At 30.8% G+C, this 22177-nt stretch overlaps 6 protein-coding genes and 1 non-coding gene across 7 annotated transcripts; 5 read left to right on the forward strand and 2 right to left on the reverse strand.

Moving 5' to 3' along the window:
* Nucleotides 1–537: 537 nt before the first annotated feature.
* Nucleotides 538–648, forward strand: TBLA0Ctrna9L. The gene is made up of 2 exons: nt 538–576; nt 604–648. It is a non-coding gene; the product is annotated as a tRNA-Leu (tRNA).
* A 6995-nt stretch (nt 649–7643) lies between these two features.
* YIP5 (Yip5p) lies at nt 7644–8705 on the forward strand (the record flags this gene model as incomplete). Its single annotated transcript, XM_004179306.1, has 1 exon — nt 7644–8705. One exon carries the CDS (start codon nt 7644–7646, stop codon nt 8703–8705), a length of 1062 nt encoding a protein of 353 aa, XP_004179354.1.
* A 356-nt stretch (nt 8706–9061) lies between these two features.
* Nucleotides 9062–10972, reverse strand: SUT1 (Sut1p; the record flags this gene model as incomplete). The annotated part of the gene is made up of 1 exon (XM_004179307.1): nt 9062–10972. One exon carries the CDS (start codon nt 10970–10972, stop codon nt 9062–9064), a length of 1911 nt encoding a protein of 636 aa, XP_004179355.1.
* An 849-nt stretch (nt 10973–11821) lies between these two features.
* Nucleotides 11822–13075, forward strand: YRB30 (Yrb30p; the record flags this gene model as incomplete). Its single annotated transcript, XM_004179308.1, has 1 exon — nt 11822–13075. One exon carries the CDS (start codon nt 11822–11824, stop codon nt 13073–13075), a length of 1254 nt encoding a protein of 417 aa, XP_004179356.1.
* Nucleotides 13076–13320: 245 nt separating this feature from the next.
* Nucleotides 13321–15135, reverse strand: CUP2 (Cup2p; the record flags this gene model as incomplete). The annotated part of the gene is made up of 1 exon (XM_004179309.1): nt 13321–15135. The coding sequence occupies one exon, from the start codon at nt 15133–15135 to the stop codon at nt 13321–13323; it is 1815 nt and encodes a 604-aa protein (XP_004179357.1).
* A 1606-nt stretch (nt 15136–16741) lies between these two features.
* TBLA0C00180 (uncharacterized protein) lies at nt 16742–17986 on the forward strand (the record flags this gene model as incomplete). Its single annotated transcript, XM_004179310.1, has 1 exon — nt 16742–17986. One exon carries the CDS (start codon nt 16742–16744, stop codon nt 17984–17986), a length of 1245 nt encoding a protein of 414 aa, XP_004179358.1.
* Nucleotides 17987–19058: 1072 nt separating this feature from the next.
* PMR1 (Ca(2+)/Mn(2+)-transporting P-type ATPase PMR1) lies at nt 19059–21905 on the forward strand (the record flags this gene model as incomplete). Its single annotated transcript, XM_004179311.1, has 1 exon — nt 19059–21905. The coding sequence occupies one exon, from the start codon at nt 19059–19061 to the stop codon at nt 21903–21905; it is 2847 nt and encodes a 948-aa protein (XP_004179359.1).
* Nucleotides 21906–22177: the final 272 nt, after the last annotated feature.

A 22177-nucleotide genomic window follows, 5' to 3' on the forward strand; every position in this document is an offset into this window, starting at 1 on the left:
GCTGTGGTCAGCTGATCTGCCCTCGTCTTGAGGCTTCTCTTGTACTGATTTCTTGTAAGTATTACGTGAAATTCGACGGCAGGTAAACGGTTTTACAACAAACATGTTGTAGACGAGATTGACTTTATACTCATCTACAAGTTGCTAACTAGAAATTATACATAACACTGAGCAACTGCTAGTTGCATACCTGTGAATATCGGTTCGATGCATAATCTCTACTAGTTAGCCAGCATTACTTAAACTGTGCACTCCTACCCTTGTAAGTGAGTTTAACAAACAGTACCAAATTAAAGTAAAATGGGAAAGCTGGCGTTGACCTTTAGAAAAGTATTTAAAGACCAGCTTTTCGAGACTTAAGACATAAATTTATAGTTCTTTACATATAGTTATTTAGTTTAAAAAGAACAACAATTATATTCGTAAGTTCGAAGTATTAACTGGTGTTAAGTTAATAAGATTGTTAAGTTTAGTTTTGGTAATTACTATTTAAGTGTATCGTACTCCTAAGTTGGTTTATAACAAAACACCAGTATTGGTTGTTTGGCCGAGCGGTCTAAGGCGCCTGATTCAAGTGAAAACTTAACATTCAAAAAGTGGAACCCTCAGGTATCGTAAGATGCAAGAGTTCGAATCTCTTAGCAACCATTTTTTCTGTCACGTACGTAGCGTGAGCTATATTGTGACAATTTTAAGCCTTTCTACTCCCAGTAGTATATATTTTTGCTGCTAGTTTAATACCAACTGTTTATTAAAATATACAACTATATACCTGAGCCTATGTAAGTTAAATATTATTATTATTACGTTCCGATTTGTTCACTATACACTTCCATCTTTTGTATTTCGTCCTTTTTGTTTCTGGTTCTTACCTCTTTGTTCTGCCTTAACCCTCTAGTTTATTCTTTTAGCTTTAGATTCTTAAATAGAATTTATGTTCATGATTCACTTACTTGTTAATCTAGCTGTTCATTCCGTTATCACGTGATCCTGATATACTACTGGGAGTAGCAAAGCTTAAAATTGTTACATTTTCAAATTTCTGTGCTCACGTGATATTCTGGAAATGTCGTAGTGTGGTAGATCCAGTTAGGACATGTGACCAAGAGCATGTTGGGTCACGTGGTCCAAAGCTAGACTTTGGAGCTTATACAGATGAATAAGTATGTAGCTTGAAAATGTGCACAGGAAGAATGTATTCTGAAAGAGGATAGAGTAATCTATCATCAGGTCTTAAGAGATATAGGACTATCTAAGAAGACAAGAGATCTGAGATGATCTACAGGGTGAGCCTGTAGATATCAGATACAAGTTAGAAGTAGGTTAACTTCTGAGTTAACTCTACAAGTGGGATGATAGGTAAATGTTGAGGTACCGTACTACTATCATCGGCAGAGACTATGTGGTAGATGTAGTCTACGAATTGGGACTACGGTTACAATTCTGCTCGTCAAGAGTATCTTCCAGAACGCTTGTTCTGATGAGAACATAATGGTTATGTCCGGGAAGCTTGTGTCTGACGAGACATAGGTCTTATATAAGAGGAACGTTCTGTGAAGATGGGTATTCAGAAAGAGTATTCTGTTTAACGAAACAACCAAATGTAATATTAATTCCTGGCTGAATTCGAAAACCGGGTAACATATACATTTATATAGCAAGAATTATTAGAGACTGTAGCTAAATCTACTACAAATCTAAATATATCTAACTTTATTACTAGATAATAGATAATTTAATCCAGTATATTAAAATATGATACTTAATAATATAAATTATGATACAAAACAATAATTCACTGATAATATGATAGCTTTATTATTTCTTTCCGCATTTAGTTTGTGCATCCTGTTGATGCTTTCTTTTCTTATTGATAATATATCTTTTAACTTTCTTAACTTCAAACTCTGTTTCTTTTTAATTTTCATTATTCTTATTTCTTTGCTTGCGGTAACAACCGGCTACGCTACAAGAATCACATAATTCTGTAGGTTAATGAGCAATACAAATTCCATTTAAGCCAGGATATATAGAAAGACAAAACAGAAGATATAAAAGTCAAAAGAAGCTGATACAAAGAGAATATAATTTTTGAGTTTTTATGGATATGAATTGTTCTTATAAATATCCTCCTATATCTAAATACTGTATAATATCTGTATGATTTTATAAAAACGGGCTCTACTTATTTTCTGATGAATGCGTGTTACAGAAAAGTATCATATAGTGTGTAGAATATTTAATATTCACTTGAAATAATATCATACTTGGCTTACATAGTCTCCAGCATATACTGCTATTGTTATACAACTTCCTAATATAGTTTTTCACGTTCGATATTTATTTCTTATTTTGTTTAATCATACGAGAAGATATTCGACAATTTATCTGCAAACTAGCATTATTGATACTGGGAATTTATAATTAAATTCTTTGATAGAGTATTATTCAATATATTCCACTATATCTAAGTTTCTGATTTTTATTTCTGGTAAAGCCAAAAATCTTCGATATTTTTTTATGTTATTAAACATATTAAAAATTACATCAGAAAAATTAACTGTAACAAAATGATGAAAAACAAATACTTTTGCGTGAAATATCTACACAACTCCATTAGTTATTATGTGGTTAAAAAAAAACTAAATATATGAAAAGCTAGTTTAACCACTTTATTTTATAATTTGTTCAGAATTCAATTATTTTACCTATTTAAATAATATTAAACTTGTCATGTTTATTAATGCTTTACAATGTGTTAAAATATCAACATAAAGATTAATATATATCCTTATAAGAACCATCTGAAATTTGAAGCTTTTTGCTAAAAATTAATGTTACTGCTGAATATTGATGCTACTAAAGACTAAAAGACGTTATACCCGAAACAAGTAATAGTTAATGAGTTTATATTTATTTCACATATTTATCTTTCCTCAGAAGGGTAGGTGGTTTGTATAATATAACTTGACCATTAACAACAAAAATTATTGGATTTCAAGAAAGTCTGATATTATTTAATATTGATTTATTGATGTAAATTTGGATTACTTCTTGTGCATACTTTATAGAGAGCTATATTTATTGACATTTTATACTCTTTATATATTAAAATAAAGTAATGTTAGAGTTGTGATGTTAATATAATGGCTAATAAAGACTGAATATAGTCATAATTGTGGCTTTATGCAACAACTAATAACTGTTGAAAATGAATGTTAATAAATATAACAGGGTCTTTATACATAAATCAGTAAATATACTGTTCTAGGATAAAAGAGAGTATAACGTGAATGTACGTGGCTAATAAAAACTCAATTGGATAATATATGGCCATTAAATTATATCATGCAAATATTACAGGATATTCTAAGCATATGAGCCAGCTAGCATTTGCGAGGTTAATTTAATGAAAATTTTTTTACCTATAGACGACAATGAATTGACTTCTCCAATTCAAAACAAAATGTATAAATTGTCAAACCTTTACTCGACATTATAATTTTGGTATTTTACAAATTATGTATACCCTTTATTCATACTCAAAAATGGTAGGAGGATTCTATAGTCATAAATATATTAAACAGAATCATTCTGTAAAGCATTACGGAAAATAACACCACGGAAAAAGATTCAAGTGTCTTATAATATTATTTTTCAGCAAAAATTATTCTCCATACTATGGCAGATTCTGATAATAATGCAAGTTGAAAAGCTGAAACGTTATTAGATGTAGAAACCTCCTAGCTTCCCGAGTAAGGAATACAGTGTATATAAATATACAAAAAATATAAATATCGAGAAAATGCTGGTAGTTTATCCATCTTAGGTTGGACGAAAGGAGTTAAGCAATCCTCATAGACAAATGAAAATTTTTCACTTAGTTTGTCTTGCTAGTTCATCATAGAATTAATAAGTATTATCTCCGGAACTTTTGCTCAGTAAGTTCTGTAGCTTTTAATCAGTATCCTAAAATTTGATACCAAATAGAGTATTTAATTGGGGTTTTATTATCGAGGTTTAAGAATATTATACTCTTTATTCCTAAACAGTATCTGTACAGTATTATGTTCAATGACCACAAGTATTAAAAAGTCTTGATTTAACATCATAAATTGAAGTAGGCAGAATACCCATTCATATTTATTGATATAATTTAGAGTAGTATTCTCCCTTGAATCAAACTGTTATGACATGCATATTTTTGAAAATCTCTAATGATATATTTATGCAGCTCATTAGTTAATACCATTGAAGGATAGATATGTTAACCGACATGAAATAAATACAGCCTAATTAGCTTATATAAAAACAGACTAACTACACAACTCGATGAACTAGTATTTTGTGTATATTGATTATCTCTGGTTTGGAATAATTAAGAGGGAAACTATAATACTATTTCATAATCAATATACATTAACTGATTACATCTATATATATTTACACTCATTAAGTCTAAAGGATGGGGAAAAAAAAATTGGCCACCGATATTAAGATTCTAAGTATCAAAATAGTGATTTCAGAATCTACCTAAAACCTTTTTTCAAATAGGTTCTAATAAAGGATACTGTATTTTTTTTCTGTTAAAAAAGTGTAAAATTATTTTAAAAAATATTTAGTCGCGATGTAACTATATTTTAGAAAAATTATAGAGTTCAAAGTGTAATATATGCAATCTACAAGAACTGATAGTGTTATTTACTGTAAAATAGGACGATTAATATGGCTGATATTCCTAATTTAAGTAAGTTATACGCTTTACAATGCTACAATACCGAAAGTAGATAGTTGAGTGAGGTTAATGGAAGAATTTAGTTATTTCTATTTGCTATAATCCTCAAAAATACAAAACAACTATTCCGCTGTTAGTAACTCGTGCCATTATTGGATTTAGATTCTATTACATTGGAAATAATACGTTGGCTTATGAGAGAAAACAACTGCATGAGACCAAAAATAAACAGAAAAGGGGATAATGTACGTCATTACATAATATATACTACAAATTATATACTATAAACTACAAATTACTTATTAGTGACGTAAAATGAAATACGAACAATAAATTCTCAAGATATATTAAGGAAAAATAAGGTGATAGAGGATAAGGAAAAACTAAAGGCATGAGGGAGATATAACAATCATAACACAGAAAAAGACTTTTCTTAGTTACCAATGCGAAAAAAACTTTTGTTTTGGTTTCCAAGTCTAAAGGATAGTATTACCTGTATATTATAAATTTTATATTTTACACCGAGCTAATCAACTATAAGATAATGAACAACCTACAAATATTTCAATTATAAAGGACAAACTACGAAGAATATGCTAAGTTCATACGTACCCTACTCTAGAAAGTGGTGACCAACTGATTCAGAAAACGAATATAACAATAATCAATAAGTCAGCTAGCATTGAGAATAACAGTTGATCTGAAGTACTTTATTAATTTTGAGTTCTACATCACACAGTAAAATTTATTTATTTATTTAACGCATTTCAATGCACAGTCTACTCCAGGATGCAAGTTATAACTGAAGTCTACATATTTGTGCTACAACAATTTTCTCACATATGCCACACTGTTCCTAGCAATATTATCCCATAATAGTTCCAAAGTGCTTTACGCTACCGAAATTGATGTATATACATTTTGCTGGAATCTTATATTTCAACCTATTCCAAACCTTGTTAAATATACTTGTGATTCTTATCTTCCAACTGCATGGAACTATAACAGCTATTGTTCGAAGGAAAGCTTATGACGTACTATTACATGAGAAGGTGGGATAAGGTAGGTAGAGCATTCATCATGTCTTTTTCTCGGCAAAAATCTTAACGTTGTCTACAACTGCCTTAGACTTGGTCGTAACTTGCAGGTTGCTCAATGTCGAAATTTTACATTTAAAATCTTAGCAAAAACTATTCTCAACTGGCATTTGCTAACAAAGCATTTCTATAACTTACAATCAACTGCAAACTGTAATGTAACCTTCTGTAATAAAATTTGAGCAATATCTTCAATTTTTACCATTTTAGGATACGACTTAAAAATTTAACTAATTTACCAATTTTTCAGCCTCCATCACTACCTGTTCAAACTCATAATCTGTATCCATCCCAGATCCAATATATATGCTGATAAATTCTATCCAATACGAAGGAACTTACAATGATTGATACATACCAACAAGCAATCGATATAAACTCTTCAACCACTGCTAAGAGACGTAGATGCGTACGGATCGTTCCAGTAGATGCCACATCATTGGCCTATAATAATTCTGCATACAAGTTGTATATATACCATTAATACCAGGATACAGTTGTTGTACGGTCGTTCTGCAACATATTTAACTATAACCTACTCTGTGAGGTACACAATTTAACACAAATTCCTTTACACAGAAAGGAGCATGAATAAGGGGTTTTCATTCTAAATGTCTTCATAATAAACTGCAATTCTGATACGTAAGAAATCTCTAGGTACCGAAATTTCCATAAACCACGGGCCTTGCGAGTATAATTTTTAACTCCTCTATAGCTTCACTGCAAACTGTTACGCAACAATTGCTACCATTACCTCTATCAGAGGTAGAAGGAGAATATTATATATTTTATTCTTATTACAAAAAAAATAAGTAATACTAAAATTCACTGCTTGTAATGTACTTACCTATCTTAATATACGATTTTTATGCTAAACCGTTGAGAATTTTGAAGAACTTATGATTAATACTTACTCAATTCAAATATCCATCTTGCCTTCATATCTCTGCTAGAAAAAGGAACACTTGGATTTTTTTGCTATTAAAGTTATATAACCTTAGTTCTAGATGCTTTTTATGCTCTTCCTATTTTTTGGAATACTAAGAATATTTATTCAAACAAAGCAGTACAAGTTCATTAACATACTCTCTTGAGTTCCCTTTCATAATAATATGAATTTTTATCATTCGAAAAGCATTTGATATCTGTGATAAATGCAATGCAATACACAGGGATACTATTACCTCGTATCTGCGTATTACTGATACTGACGTTTTCAACATTTACCACTTGAGTGTTTAACAAAAAGTGTGCTCCCAGAACTAGAGTTTCGTGAACATCCCATCTCTTCTTATCGTCTCTTTCCCACAATCGTCTTACAGCAGCTTTAAGAGATAAGCTTATAATATTAGGATATTTTTATCTTATCCTAAGTAGTAACAATAATAGCTCCCTTCTTTCTCAAAGCTATAATTGTAACTAGTATTTCTGAACTGTCAACAAAAATGCCCTAGAATAGTATATATCGTCCTATTATTGATTACATCACTGTTATGCTTAAAGTAAGTACTAGAATATAATCAAACATTTCACTAAATTAATATATTTATTATGTAGCGTAAGGTTTAAAAGTTTGAATCTCTATATTTAATTATTGTAGCTCTGTGCGTTTTGTAATTTGCGGAGGCTGGTATCAAATATCGAGAGAACTGGACAAAACCTTAGTTTTAAAAAAATGAACACAACGAAGAGTTTCGCTATGGATATAAAGGCCAAAAAATTACCAATTTAATACATTATAGGTAATAGACTAATTAATTTATTAAGATAATCGTGTAAGAATCGTAAGCATACTAACAACAAATAAGCTAATGAATTCTAATAGTCGTGATTCTTTTGAAGTCGATGATGGCTTAGAAGGGGTTGACGATTTTATGAACGAACCAAATCCATTCGATGATGATCAAGCCATTATTCCTGATACCGATGAACCAGTTGGCATTTTTAAGAAAGATTCTGCCGTAATTAGTACCATTGCAGAAGCTAACATATTTAAGGAAGGTAATAATATGGAATCCCCACCACCGTACGCCGACCCTATTCCATCTGGGAACATTAACAATTCTGAAAACATAAATGATATTACAACACCAAGTGATATAAACTCTAATGCTAATAATTTAGGAGAGCTATCACCCTCTCTTCTAAATTATTATGCGAAATTTTTTTTATTAACGTCAGATGAGTTCAAAACCAGAGTTTACCAGAGCATTTCTATTAAGAACCCCGTCACTTCTGATCTTGAACAGGTACCAACAACTGAAAATGGAACTAGTGATATTTCAATTTCTTACAAATGCGACTTATATGGTCCTGTTTGGATGACAGCATCGGTTGTAATGACTAAATTTGTTACCTCTGGATTTATTAATGTTTTAATGAATGATCTAATAAAAGGTGAAAAATATTCAGACTTAACAGATAGAAACAACCAATTCTTAGGGTTAGTGCATTCTATTTGGCTGTTTTATGGATATACTTTTTTAATTTCAGTTTTAATCTTTTATTTTATTACAAAAACTACTTCTATCACTAATACAACGAATAATAATGATGCCAGTGATCATTATTTGAACACTCGTACTATAAAGAAAATTTCAAGTCCGGTTGAAGTTATATCAATTTATGGTTATTCTAATATCAATTGGATACCAATTTGTATTATCATGGATATTTTAGAAATATTTAGATCGAAAAAGGCTGTTTTAATTGCTAAATGCATCACTATTACTATTGGTGGTATTAAATCTGGGTTTACATTGTTCAAAAATATAAACAATAGTAGCACTGTTGATAGAATGAGCTATACCTTAATTTTACTACTTTCCTTACATGCATTGTTTTGTATATCAATTATGTTCTTAATGTGGTAATTTTTGGCAACCTATTTTTTCTCTACAAAGAAACTGGATATTGACATTGTTCAACTCATTCTAAATCATATTTTATAATTCAATTTACTTTTATAGCTTTGTTATAATGCCATTTTCATTTTCTTATTGATCTGCAGCTGCAACAAATTTTACCAATAAAACATACAAGTGAGTATCTGAAATAATAGAAATTTGTAAAAAAATAGTAATTTAAAAGAACATTAAAATCTATAGAAATATAAATTACAAATAGTTAACTTTGATCATGGGAAGTAGGAAAAAGTTGCTATCGGGAGCCGTTATATGCAAATAATCTAACTAATACTTTAAACTACAATGAAATAACTATGCGCCACTCAGAAACCCACCTTCTTATAATCTTCATAAGTAATATCAAAAATGTCAGTTTTCTTTATTCTGGATTTTATTTTGGAAAATATATTAATATCGGCTCTTGTAAATCCTTTAGAAAAAGTACAAACACTTGGTGACAATGATATTGATTCTAAAGTTTGTAACTTTATCGTGGATGACAAATTATTATCGCTATCGTCACTATTAGTTGGATGGCAAATACGATCATGGATAGTATGTGAACGAGAGTTACCACCCAGCATATCATCATTTCCCATACTTTCGTCATTATCCGAGGGTATGTTAGTATTAATTATCTTATTTTTATCCTTAGGCTTATCTTTTTCTTTCTTTCCAGGAGGTTCATATTTATTTTCTGGACCATTATTTTTTAAAAATCGAAATTGCTCTATTGACGAGCTTTCATTTTTAATCCTCGACTGCTCATTTTCAGATACTAGTTTCTGGGAATTCTCTGAGCTAGTAGTACTATGGCTATCAACACCTGATACACAATTATGATGAGTGGAATTAAGATAAGTGCTATTATTAGTATTGGTACGTGAATTTGAATTAGACTTTTTTTTGCAACATGACAAGCATGGTTTAAATAATATCAATTTATCAATGTGCTTAATAATCAAAATTTGATTTGTCGGCAACCAAACATCATCATCAATATCTAAGTCATTTAAGGCTGGGAAGCTTTCTTTTAATTTAAGAAATTCAAATTTATTCAAAATATGATGTAAATATTTTGATATCATTGGTATCATTTTTTCATCTTGTATTAGAATATCAATTACCGCATTACATTTAATTTTTTTCAAACGGCATTTATCACAACTAGGGCCAGTTCTTTGTCGCTTTGTGCCATAATTTGTTTGTGTTTGAGGTTGTATATGTGTTTGAGTTGTTGTGCCTACAGATGTAGCGTTATTTATGTTATTATTAGCGGTAGCTGAGTTAATAGTTGAAAGTATACTAATTGTACTGCCTGAAATCGGGGTTGACGAAGGTGCTAATGAAGATCTTGCGGATGATGATGATGATGTGCCATCATTACCAATGTAGTTAGGAGTTACTGATGGTGATAAAGGTGAACTTTTTCTAGATATTTTGTCGATTGATTCCACATTAGTAGACGTTTCTTTCTTGATGTTAGTAACACTAATTAAGGAACTAACTGAATTTGGAGTCGACATTATATTTTGTAATTGGTCTGCCGTACTACAAGCCGACTCGACATAACTGGGTGATATTTTTTTATTTAAATTGATATAGGTATGCTTGTTAGAATATGACTTTGAATTTAAATTTCTTAATGAAGGTGGAGTTAATAATGCATTTACAGCGTTTAAAGTATCATTTAGATCTGAAGAACATAACTTGGGCCTCTTAGATGCTAAATTAGCTAAATTCTCTAAGGTTGCAAGTGTTGCTAATTCCTCGAGAGACGACAGTCCTTCACATCTCGTTTTTGAGGTATTATTTGAACAAGATGTTCTAAAAAACGAAGTAGATGTAACACTAGAATTTATACTTGATTCCTTTTCAAATTTTTTAGATTCGATTACAGTAGAGTCATTATTTTTTTTGAGCAAACGATTTGAATCATCAGTTAATTGTGATTCTTCCAATGATCTTTTCAAAAATGGGTCTTTGTTCGAAGTAAAACTATTTGCACTTTTGTTGGTAGAATAGTGAAGTTGAGTTTTGCAATTACTAGTATCTGTAGCATTGTCTATAGTATCTTTCTCACTGCTACCATTGTTTAAATCACTGCTGCTGCTAGGGCTACTACCTGTAGGAATGGTACCCAAACCGTCTGGGTTTACCCTTATTGGTAATAATAATGGCGGTAGTCTTTGATTAGTATTCACCACGGGTATGCTATTGTTATTAATACTCATTATATAATTTGAATAATTATTTTATTAATAGTAATCTGCTAATTATCAACTGAGATCTCGAAACGAAAGAGAAAGGAAATGAATAAATTGTAGGTTTAAAAGTTCAGGTAAGTAATTTTAGTAAAAAAATAATAAGAAATTTTTCTTTTAATTTGTTTCTCGAACAGTAAGGAGAGAGGAAAAATTGTAGTATATGAGGGCAATTAATGTTGAATGACGATAATTATGAAGGTAAAAATAGGTTAAAAGATTTCAAAAAAAACTCAAATGATATAAAATCAAAAATCAAATAAAATAAGAGAAGAAAAAAGACAGACAGAATACAAAATACCGACGACGGATAACCTGATTTGTAAGGTTTACAATAGGGAAATGTACAAATAGAAATGTGAGAAATGTAACACTTGGCAATTGCAGTTGTGCCAGCAAAAATTTAAGCAGGCTCTTACTGATAAAAGTTACTTACTTTTTCTAAATAGTTAACTGCTCTGTAAACCAACAAAATAAAAAAAATAATGGAGTTCTGAGAAACCCAAAATCATAAAAAACTTGGTTGACGCTGGAGTTGATAAACACGGATTTTGAGAGATCTAAAGCGAACTCTTCGAACATTGGGAAAAAAATTTTGGAAACTCCGAAAAATGAGATAATTGAAAAAGCTGCAAAAACAAGCAGAAGTTTCAAAAATTTCAGAAAAGTCCGGGTCACATGAAGTAAACACAACATAACATAATGGGAAAGAATTTAGAAAATGATATTTCTTGATTAGAGACTGCAAAGAGAATAGAAATAAACATAGCTTAAGAATGCTTGTTCAGTTTTCTAAGGGTGGCTAGAGTACACGGTATAATGGATGAATTATTAGTAAAAGCTGGATCTCAGGCTGTATCGTTTGCTATTAAATCTGGGGTATCGGTAGCTACTACCTATGCGATTTCTACAATCACAAAAATTATTAAAAAGGATAAAGACAGGATTAATCAAAGCGAACTAACTAGGATAGAAATTTTGAAAAGTCAACTAGAAGCAAGAATTAACATTGTATCCTCCGCAATTGATCTTATTAAGCTTGTTGCGGTAAGGGGAAATACAAATTTAGATAATACAATAAAACTAACAAGCTCTTTAAAGATAGAGCTTGATACATTTGATGAGAAACTATCTGATTTATATAATAAAAAGAATGGAGAAGAAGAAGATATTATTACTAAGATTGAACAGTATATCCAAGATTTATTAAAGAGAATCGAAGAAATAACACCATTTATTAATCTTTCACTAACTACATCCGGTGCTAATTTGTCAACGATTTTACCTCAAAATGTATCAACAAATTTGTTGCTAAATGCAACATCCTTGATTAATGAGGCTAATAATAAGATGAAATCTAATCTGCATAAATTGCCAATCAGAGTTGGACCTATATTCCAATTAACATTATACTCTATTTTTTACAATGCATCAAATAAAAGTAATAATTCCAATAATTCTAATATTATTTGGAAAGAGGAAATAAAAAGATGCAATGTAAGTATAACTCAGGATCCAAATGAGTATATATATAAATTAAATATTATTCAAAATTTGAATGATGACAGATATCATGAGGAAACAGATGACGAAGAAAATAAGAAGCAAAAGATATTTATTGAAATAAAAGATATATTAAAGCTATTTTTCAGCGTATCTGGTAGACTACTTAAATTGGATGATGATAATGAGGATTCCCCTGTATTAATTGTAAAATTCTCTAAACTAAATGATAAAGATACGCCTAAAGAAGATAAAACTGTTGAATGGTATGGCTTGAGTGTTTATGATGAATTCCCAGATGAGATTGACAATGAAACAGATAATGAAGATAAATCTTTAGATTCGACTAAAAATAGAGATACATCTCAAGTAAAAAACAGGATATCATTACTAGAATATTTAATTAGATTAGTTGCATTACAAGAAAATGATAACAATGAAATTTTAAATATTAAAGATGAAAGACTCTCATTATATTTGAATGACGAAAATATTAATAACTCTATTAAAAAAGTTAATAATAAACAAGTTATTGAAACAACAGAACAATTTAAAAAATTACAGCTGTAAGACAATAATGAAAAAAAGACGTTAACTAAAGATTATTTATTAATTATTTATTGTAGCAGGTAGTGTTTATGATTAATCTATTAGAATATATAGCGAAGTTAACTCGTGAAGTAAAAAAATATCTTTATATCAAAATATTTAGAGTGATATAATCTTAATTAATAACATTTAAATAGTGGACATAAAATAATCAAAATTTTGATTGTCATTAACGTTAATATGAATGTTCGTGTTTGCAGTTGAATTTAAATTAACATTTGATTCATTAACATTATTTTTTTTATGATAACATTTGAAGCTGAATTAAAATTTGAATCAATAATTGGTAACATGTTAATGTCATTCATGTTTGAGACGGTATCCGTAACACCCAAAAGATTAGTATTTTGATTATTATTCAAAGTGTTTGATGAAGATTGTAAGATTGAATTTAAAGAATCTGGAATATCTTGTTGGAAATTGAGATTTGCCGTATTATTATTATTATTAGTAATATTGAAACTTGAATTTGTATTACTAGTTTGTGCATCTGCTCCATAAAAGGTCGTATTAGTAATTAAACTATGGTTTAAGTTATCACGTATCTCCATTTGATTATTTAAATCTAAATTATCCATTAATCTTTGTGAATTCGAAGGCCCGAGTGTAGTTGAATTAATTGTTTGAGGCAATAATGTAGAACTATTTCCTATTTTAGTAGTAGATCCAATTTGGGAATTTGTATTGGTTTGTGGAACAAAATTAATATGATTTTGTAAAGTCGCATTAAAATGAGTCAACCCATTATTTTGGATATTAGTATTAGAAGTTGAATTTGGACTGCTTGAATTTATATTGGTATTGCTATTATTGGTATTTTTATTATTATTCAACATATTATCTGTCAAATCCATAAAACTTGGAGTCAAGGATAATACTTCCACAGATCGTATACTTTCTGAGTCACCTATTGTACTTTGATTGTTATTAGAATAATGATGCTGATGGGTATGATTTGTCACAGGATTAAAATCCAGTAGAAGATTATCTAAAATTCCATTTGAAGTAGAGTTTATATTATTTGTATTAGGAGTTGCATTTGAATTTGAATTTTGATTAATATTATTAATCAAATTTGACTGTGAGGATCTTAATGAGACAGTGTCGTTATTAAAATAATTCAAAGACGATATATTGTCTTCTATATCCGATTGAGCCTGGGATGCTACATTTTTATTATTAGATGGTGATATTGTATTTTTCAATTGGTTTAATGGGATATCTGTATTAAAAGTATTGAAATCTATGTCCATGTCCATATCCAATGCTGTCAAATCACTTTGGGTAGAAAGAGTCATTGTATCTGGCGCCATATTTATTGGCGTGTTTGTCTTTGTTGTAGTATTTGTTACAGGTAGCTGCTGGGCATCAATATTCCCTATCCCTCCAAATTCGTATGGTAAATATTCTTTTAACGAGACCGTGACTTCACCTACTCTTGTTCTCGTATTTTGAGATATTTTTTTAGTGTTGTTTAAGGGATATAATCCAACAGAAGTATTTTGATCCAATAGATTTAAACGTTGATCATCTGACGAGTTTGGTATGAGATTACTGTTTGAAGTATTATTATTAGCTATTATTATTGTTCGTATTATTATTTTGTTGCAATCTCTTCTTTTTCTTTTTATAATCTTTTGTTTATCTGATGGTGGCATCATTTCATTTTCAATCTCATTTTTCACATTATCTACTCCATTTTCATTTAAGTCTCTTTCTCTTAATTCTTTTTCCTTTTCCTTTGTTTTGGATTTCCTCTTTGAATGACATTTACATACATCACCATTGGGACAATTACAATTATTGATATTATTTGCTGAATCCTTCTTAGAACAAGTGCAAACACCAGATGGATTGACGTTTTTATTGATGCGTAGCTCTTTACAATGCTTGCATGTAGTGGAAGGCCTTCCCTTGGGTTTGATCATGATAAGCCGTTGATCTGTATGAGTACATGTCGTGGCTCGATGGCCTCTTATACAACGCTCACAGGCGTATTTGACCCCATTAATGAGTACCATGTTGTGGTTTGTGCAATCATACGATACACTATGTTATGCGATGCGATGCTGTTGCTATGCTGTTGCTATGCTGTTGCGATGCTATTGCGATGCTGTTGCGATGCTGTGCTGTGCGGTGCAGTGCTATGCTAAATTGTAGTAGGCTATACTATGCTATACTATGCTATACTTATTATTGCTATCACTTGATGTTCCTTTATAGGAGCGTGCTTATCTCTTCGTTGGCACGCTTCGCTTATATATCTTTGTCTTTAAAAGAGCTGCGCGCTTTGTGCTGCAGGAACTAGCACGTGATTGGCTTTGTTTTTTTTCTTTTTTTCTTTTTTTGATATTTTTTTTCTATGCATAGGGATATGAACAATGGGCAAATGAAATTATAAAAATTTTTTTGACTGGGATTTGTAATGTTCCAGAAGATTATAGAAGCTAATCATGCTAATAAGTGGGAACAAGTTTAGGCTGGCTAATATATATATATATATAAATGTATTTCAGACCACATTATACAAGAGGTTTCCAAGTCGGGGGAAAAGTCTCAATTGAGTAGCTTGCAAATTTACATACTTGGTAAATCGATCAATGGTATGACAATAATTTTAAAACTTGAATCCTAACCCAAAAATCGTAATTTAATACTTAATCACGCAATCCATTTGGTGATAAAACTTGACACGGATCTTATATTTGTGAAAGCGCTGCCAAAAAAAAATCCTATTGTATTGTCAGGTTATGCCTATACTATATAATCTCTGTTCTCTTTATCTCTCTCTATCTTTCTCCATATATTACCTACTCATATTCATGTATCTGTTTCTTTACCCGTCTAAAATGAGAGTTTAAATCATATTTGTTATCCAAATACTCTAGCGTTCGACTCTTGCCACACCCCTAAAAACTCCGGTCACATGAGATACTTTTATTAAATTGAATTTAAAAGTAGTAGAAGAAGAAAAAAGAAAAAGAAAAAGAAAAAGAAAAAGAAAAAGCTTCATTTTGTTTTCGCGTCGCAATGCAACGCGTCGTGCACGATGAGATCCTGCCAGATCAGGAAACACGCGTATCTTTGCCAAAAATAGTAATTCTCATTCTCAGTTTAGTGACGCTTGCATTGCTCGTTTTCTCAGGTGACGTACGTATCGTTTACCTTTCATTTTTTTAAGCTAATTTTGCGCGCAATATAATAAGAAAAATAAGAAAGCTGTTATCGTCTTGTTACTGGGCCTACGCGATTTTGTACGGGCTAGTTGATCGATTCTTTTTCGCTTTTTGACAACATTCGTTTTTATTTTATTTTATTTTTTTTCGAAATTATTATCTTTCAATGCAAAAAATATTGAAAAATAATATATGACTATTTCCACACTATATATATATATATATATATATATATATATATATATATATAATTGATAAACTTAATCATACCGACAAACTCACACATAAGTAGTTAGCACACCAACCCTTTCTTGTGTATTGTTTCGGTACTGTTGTTTCTACATACTTGTTCTCTGTTATTTGAATTAATTGATTTGAACAGTTTGCTATCATTTCCCCATATCAATAAACAAAGACCCTCACTCAGTCTCCCTAAAAAACAACCACAATAATGGGAGCTTATGTGCCAGCAGGTTCTCGTAATAAGAACAGGCTCTATCGAACCATTGGTATTTCTACCATCTTAATCACTACTTTATATTGTCTTTTGAACGGTACTTCCATACTTTCCGGCCAATCTACCTCGTTAAACAGCAACAAGATATCTAGAGGTACATCTTTTGATTTTTCCCCTTACATTAACGAAAATGATAATTCTGAAAATTATAAATTTGTTAGAATCAATGAAAATTTGAACCCAAATAATAAACCATATGAGAAAAAAGTGAAAGCTACTTTTGTCACTTTAGCTAGAAATTCTGATTTACATGGTCTTTTAGAACCTATTAAAGCTATCGAAGATAGATTCAACAAGAATTTCCATTACGATTGGGTTTTCTTGAATGATGTGGAGTTTGATGAAGATTTCAAAAGAATCACTTCCAGTTTAATTTCAGGGAATACAAAATATGGTGTCATTCCAAAAGAACATTGGTCTGTACCAAGTTGGATCGATGAAGAAAAAGCCACAAATGCAAGAAAGAAGATGGAAGAAGATGGTGTCATTTATGGTGGTTCTTTACCATACAGACACATGTGTAGATTTGAATCTGGGTTTTTCTACAGACACCCACTTTTGGATGAATATGAATATTATTGGAGAATTGAACCTGATGTAAAATTCCATTGTGATATTAATTACGATATTTTCCAATTCATGAAAGATAACAACAAGAAATATGGGTTTACCATCTCCATTCACGAATATGAAGCCACCATTAAGACTCTTTGGAACACTACATTAGAATTCATTGATAAAAACCCAGAATTTTTAGCCAAGGATAACATGTTGGATTTCATTTCAGATGATGATGGGACTTCTTACAACAATTGTCATTTCTGGTCCAATTTTGAAATTGCTTCTTTGGATCTTTGGAGAGGTGAGGCCTACTCAAAATATTTCGATTACTTAGACAAGAAAGGTGGGTTCTTCTACGAGAGATGGGGTGATGCTCCTGTCCATTCCATTGCTGCTGCTTTATTCTTGAACAGAGATGAAATCCACCACTTCTACGATGTGGGCTATTACCATGGTCCATTCCATGCTTGTCCAGTTGATGACCAAATCAGATTCGAAAACAGATGTGCTTGTTCTCCAAACCAAGATTTCACTTGGCAAGGTTTCTCTTGTACCACCAAGTATTATAACGTTAATCGTCTACAAAAGCCTCATGGCTGGCAAAAATATGCAAATTAAGAATATTCATAATCTCATCACACTGATTTATTCTATTCATTATATACAGTGCTTGGATTTTATATTTTATTATTTACATTTTATATCTCCATAATTAATTATTTATCTACTTTGTTTTAGCTATTTCTATTATTTATGACTACTCTTGGCTCTCAATAATTCTTGGCTATTCCTCAAAAACTCATGGTTGCATATTCTTATTCCCTTAATTATTGCACCCATTTGTCATCAAATAGAACACGTAAACGCTGACGCGTAAATTTTTGCACCTTTTATGGGCCCCTGCAGCCGTTTCTTTGCCGGTTCATGAATCATGGCAGTGCTGTCTCGGTCCAGTTTGGTTGGACATTTGTTAATTAAAATCTGATTTCCGTTCAGCTAATGAAATAATTCTTGCCTACCTCTTTTCGCCTCGCCTTTCTTTTTGTTCACGTGCCTATGGACATTTAATGTAATTTTTCAACTGAGAGTAAAGAAGAAAAATAAAAAAAAGAAAAGAATTAAAGAAAACTTTCAAAAAAAGTGGAGCTTAGATTAGATCAACAATTTTATATCGATATATAATCTCAATACATTGTATTGTCTTATATATAAAACAATAGTAGTGGATCTATTATTAAATTGTGGCATTGTTGAAAGTGGTCTGAAGTATACGATATAATAAGCCATACATTTCAATCTTAATATCACTGGCTTTTATTATTATTATTATTATTATTATTATTATTATTATTATTATTATTTGTTAGCTTTGATTTGTTAGTTTGAATTAAATCATAGAGAGCTTATAATATTTGTATATTAATAAAATTGGGGAAAAGGATTAAAGTGTCCATAATTTGTTCTAATAGTTTTGAAAAAATTATTTTATTGAATTTAGCGACACCATCTTAACATTATTAGCATAAAGATCAACATAAACAAAAAAATTAGAAATATCAAAACCACTTAATACCTTCTTTCCTGCAATACAGAATATATCTGTTTATACACACTAATTTTATTCCATAATTTCAAGATCTTAGAATAACACCGTGTAAGAGTATTGCATTGAAAAATAAAAATAAAAAAAATGAGTGATAACCCATTTAATAATACAATTTCATCCTCCTTCAATGAGCCAAGTCCTTCTCCTTCCACTCAGTTGAGAGAAGGTGCTGAGGAAGTGCTTTCAAAGGCAACCTCTTCGTTAAAATATTGTACTTTGTCAATAGAAGAAACTGAATCTAACTTACAAACAAATTCCAAAACTGGTATCTCTTCATTTGAAGATGCGATCCAAAGAAGAAACATCTATGGGCCTAATGAAATCGTTCAAGAGGACGATGAACCAATTTGGAAAAAATTCTTGATGAATTTTATCGAAGATCCTTTGATTCTTTTATTATTCGGGTCTGCCATATTATCTTTTCTAATGGGTAATATTGATGATGCTATAAGTATTACCATGGCCATATTAATCGTGGTTACAGTAGGCTTTGTTCAAGAATATAGATCGGAAAAATCTTTGGAAGCTTTAAACAAATTGGTGCCAAATGAATGCCACTTGATTAGAGCAGGCCAATCTTCGAACGTTTTAGCTTCACAATTAGTTCCAGGTGATTTAGTTCATTTTAAAATTGGTGACAGAATTCCTGCAGATTTAAGAATTGTAGAAGCTATTGATTTAACAATAGATGAAAGTAATTTAACAGGTGAAAATGAGCCAGTTCATAAATACCCAAATGCGATTGATAAAAATAGTTATTCTGACCAAGCTGCTTCATTTATTCCAATGTCGGATAGAACTTGTATTGCTTACATGGGTACTTTGGTGAGAGAAGGGCACGGTAAAGGTATTGTGGTTGGTATTGCTAAAGATACTTCATTTGGTGCTGTTTTTGAGATGATGAGTACTATTGAAAAGCCTAAAACACCTCTACAGTTATCTATGGATAAACTTGGTAAGGATTTATCTTTTTTCAGTTTCATTATTATTGGTATCATCTGTCTGATTGGTATAATTCAAGGCAGATCATGGTTAGAAATGTTCCAAATCTCTGTATCCTTAGCTGTAGCAGCTATTCCAGAAGGTTTACCTGTTATTGTAACCGTTACTTTAGCTTTAGGTGTTTTAAGAATGGCAAGACGTAAAGCCATTGTTAAAAGACTACCAAGTGTTGAAACACTAGGATCTGTAAATGTCATTTGCTCTGATAAAACAGGTACATTAACTTCGAACCATATGACTGTTTCTAAAATTTGGTGTTTGGGGTCCATGTCAAACAAATCGAACATTTTATCATTAGAAACAAATAAGAATGGTAATTTTAAAAATTATTTGACAGAAGATTTAAAACAAACTTTAACTGTAGCTAATTTGTGTAATAATTCATCATTTTCTCATGAGCATGGTAAATATTTAGGTAACCCGACTGATATCGCACTATTAGAACAATTATCAAAATTTGATTTAACAGATAATAGACATTCCTTCACAAAAATAGTAGAAATTCCATTTAATTCAAAAAGAAAATTTATGGCGACGTTGCTAGAAGATCCAAACTCTAAAAATAAAAAAGTTTACGTTAAGGGTGCTTTTGAAAAGGTTTTGTCATTCGCAGATACTTTTATATCAAAAACAGGAAAAATTGAAAAATTAACAGATGATTACCGTTCTATTATAATTGATTGTGCAGAAAATTTGGCTTCTGAAGGTTTACGTGTTTTAGCTTTTGCTAAAAGCGATGTTCCAAATGATGTTAATGACATAAAGGAAAACTCAATTCCAAGCTTGTCATTTGCAGGTCTTATTGCTATGAATGATCCACCAAGACAAACTGTAAAGCCGGCTATTGAGGAGCTTCAACAAGGTGGCGTTCATATTATTATGATTACTGGTGATTCTGAGAACACAGCTGTAAATATTGCAAGACAAATCGGCATTCCAGTTTATAATCCTGAACTTTCTGTAGTTTCAGGAGATAAGCTAGATGCTATGACTGATGATCAATTAGCAAATATTATTGATCACGTTAATATTTTTGCTCGTGCTACTCCTGAACATAAACTAAACATTGTCCGTGCATTAAGAAAAAGAGGCGATATTGTGGCAATGACTGGTGACGGTGTTAATGATGCCCCTGCACTTAAATTGGCTGATATTGGTGTGGCAATGGGAAAAATGGGCACTGATGTTGCTAAAGAAGCTTCAGATATGGTTTTGACTGATGATGATTTTAGTACTATTTTAACTGCTATTGAAGAAGGGAAAGGTATATTTAATAATATTCAAAACTTTATAACATTCCAGCTTTCTACATCAATCGCTGCATTATCTTTAATTGCTCTATCAACTGCATTGAAATTACCAAATCCTCTTAATGCTATGCAAATTTTATGGATTAATATTTTGATGGATGGTCCTCCTGCTCAGTCACTTGGTGTAGAACCTGTCGACCACGAAGTTATGAGAAAACCTCCAAGGAACCGTTCAGATAAAATCCTAACTACAGAGGTTTTAAAACGTTTATTAATGACGGCATCATGCATTATCTTTGGGACTGTGTATGTATTTGTAAAAGAAATGACAGAAGATGGGCAAGTTACTGCAAGAGATACAACTATGACCTTTACCTGCTTCGTATTTTTCGATATGTTTAATGCATTAGCTTGTAGACATGCTTCAAAATCAATATTAAAAATAGGCTTCTTTACGAATAAAATGTTTAATTATGCGGTTGGTCTATCTCTTCTAGGTCAAATGTGTGCTATATACGTACCATTTTTTCAAAGAATTTTTAAAACAGAATCATTGGGTCTAAATGATTTATTATTATTATTGATAATTAGTAGTTCAGTTTTAATTGCCGATGAGCTAAGAAAGGCATGGCTTAAGAGGAAATCTATTGATGACCCAATGTATTATTCAAATGTCTAAATATTTTTCTAGTGTGTCTACTAGCTCTACATGTATTTCAAACGGACTAAAATGCGACATTTTCATGTAATAACCAAATTCACTTCACTAATTAAAAAGCGGAATATTTATGCAATTATATAGATTAATAATATTATGATTATATAAAAATTTGTCTTTACGTCATTCTATTGCCAATGTTGCTCTAGTTGGATACAGCAGATTAAATTCTTGATATAATGCTTGTGTTAGGTGGAACTCTTAAACAAAAAACGATGAAAAGCAAAAAATAT

The sequence above is a fragment of the Henningerozyma blattae genome, chromosome 3 (assembly GCF_000315915.1).
Source record: "Henningerozyma blattae CBS 6284 chromosome 3, complete genome".
In the NCBI taxonomy this organism is placed as follows: domain Eukaryota; kingdom Fungi; phylum Ascomycota; class Saccharomycetes; order Saccharomycetales; family Saccharomycetaceae; genus Henningerozyma; species Henningerozyma blattae.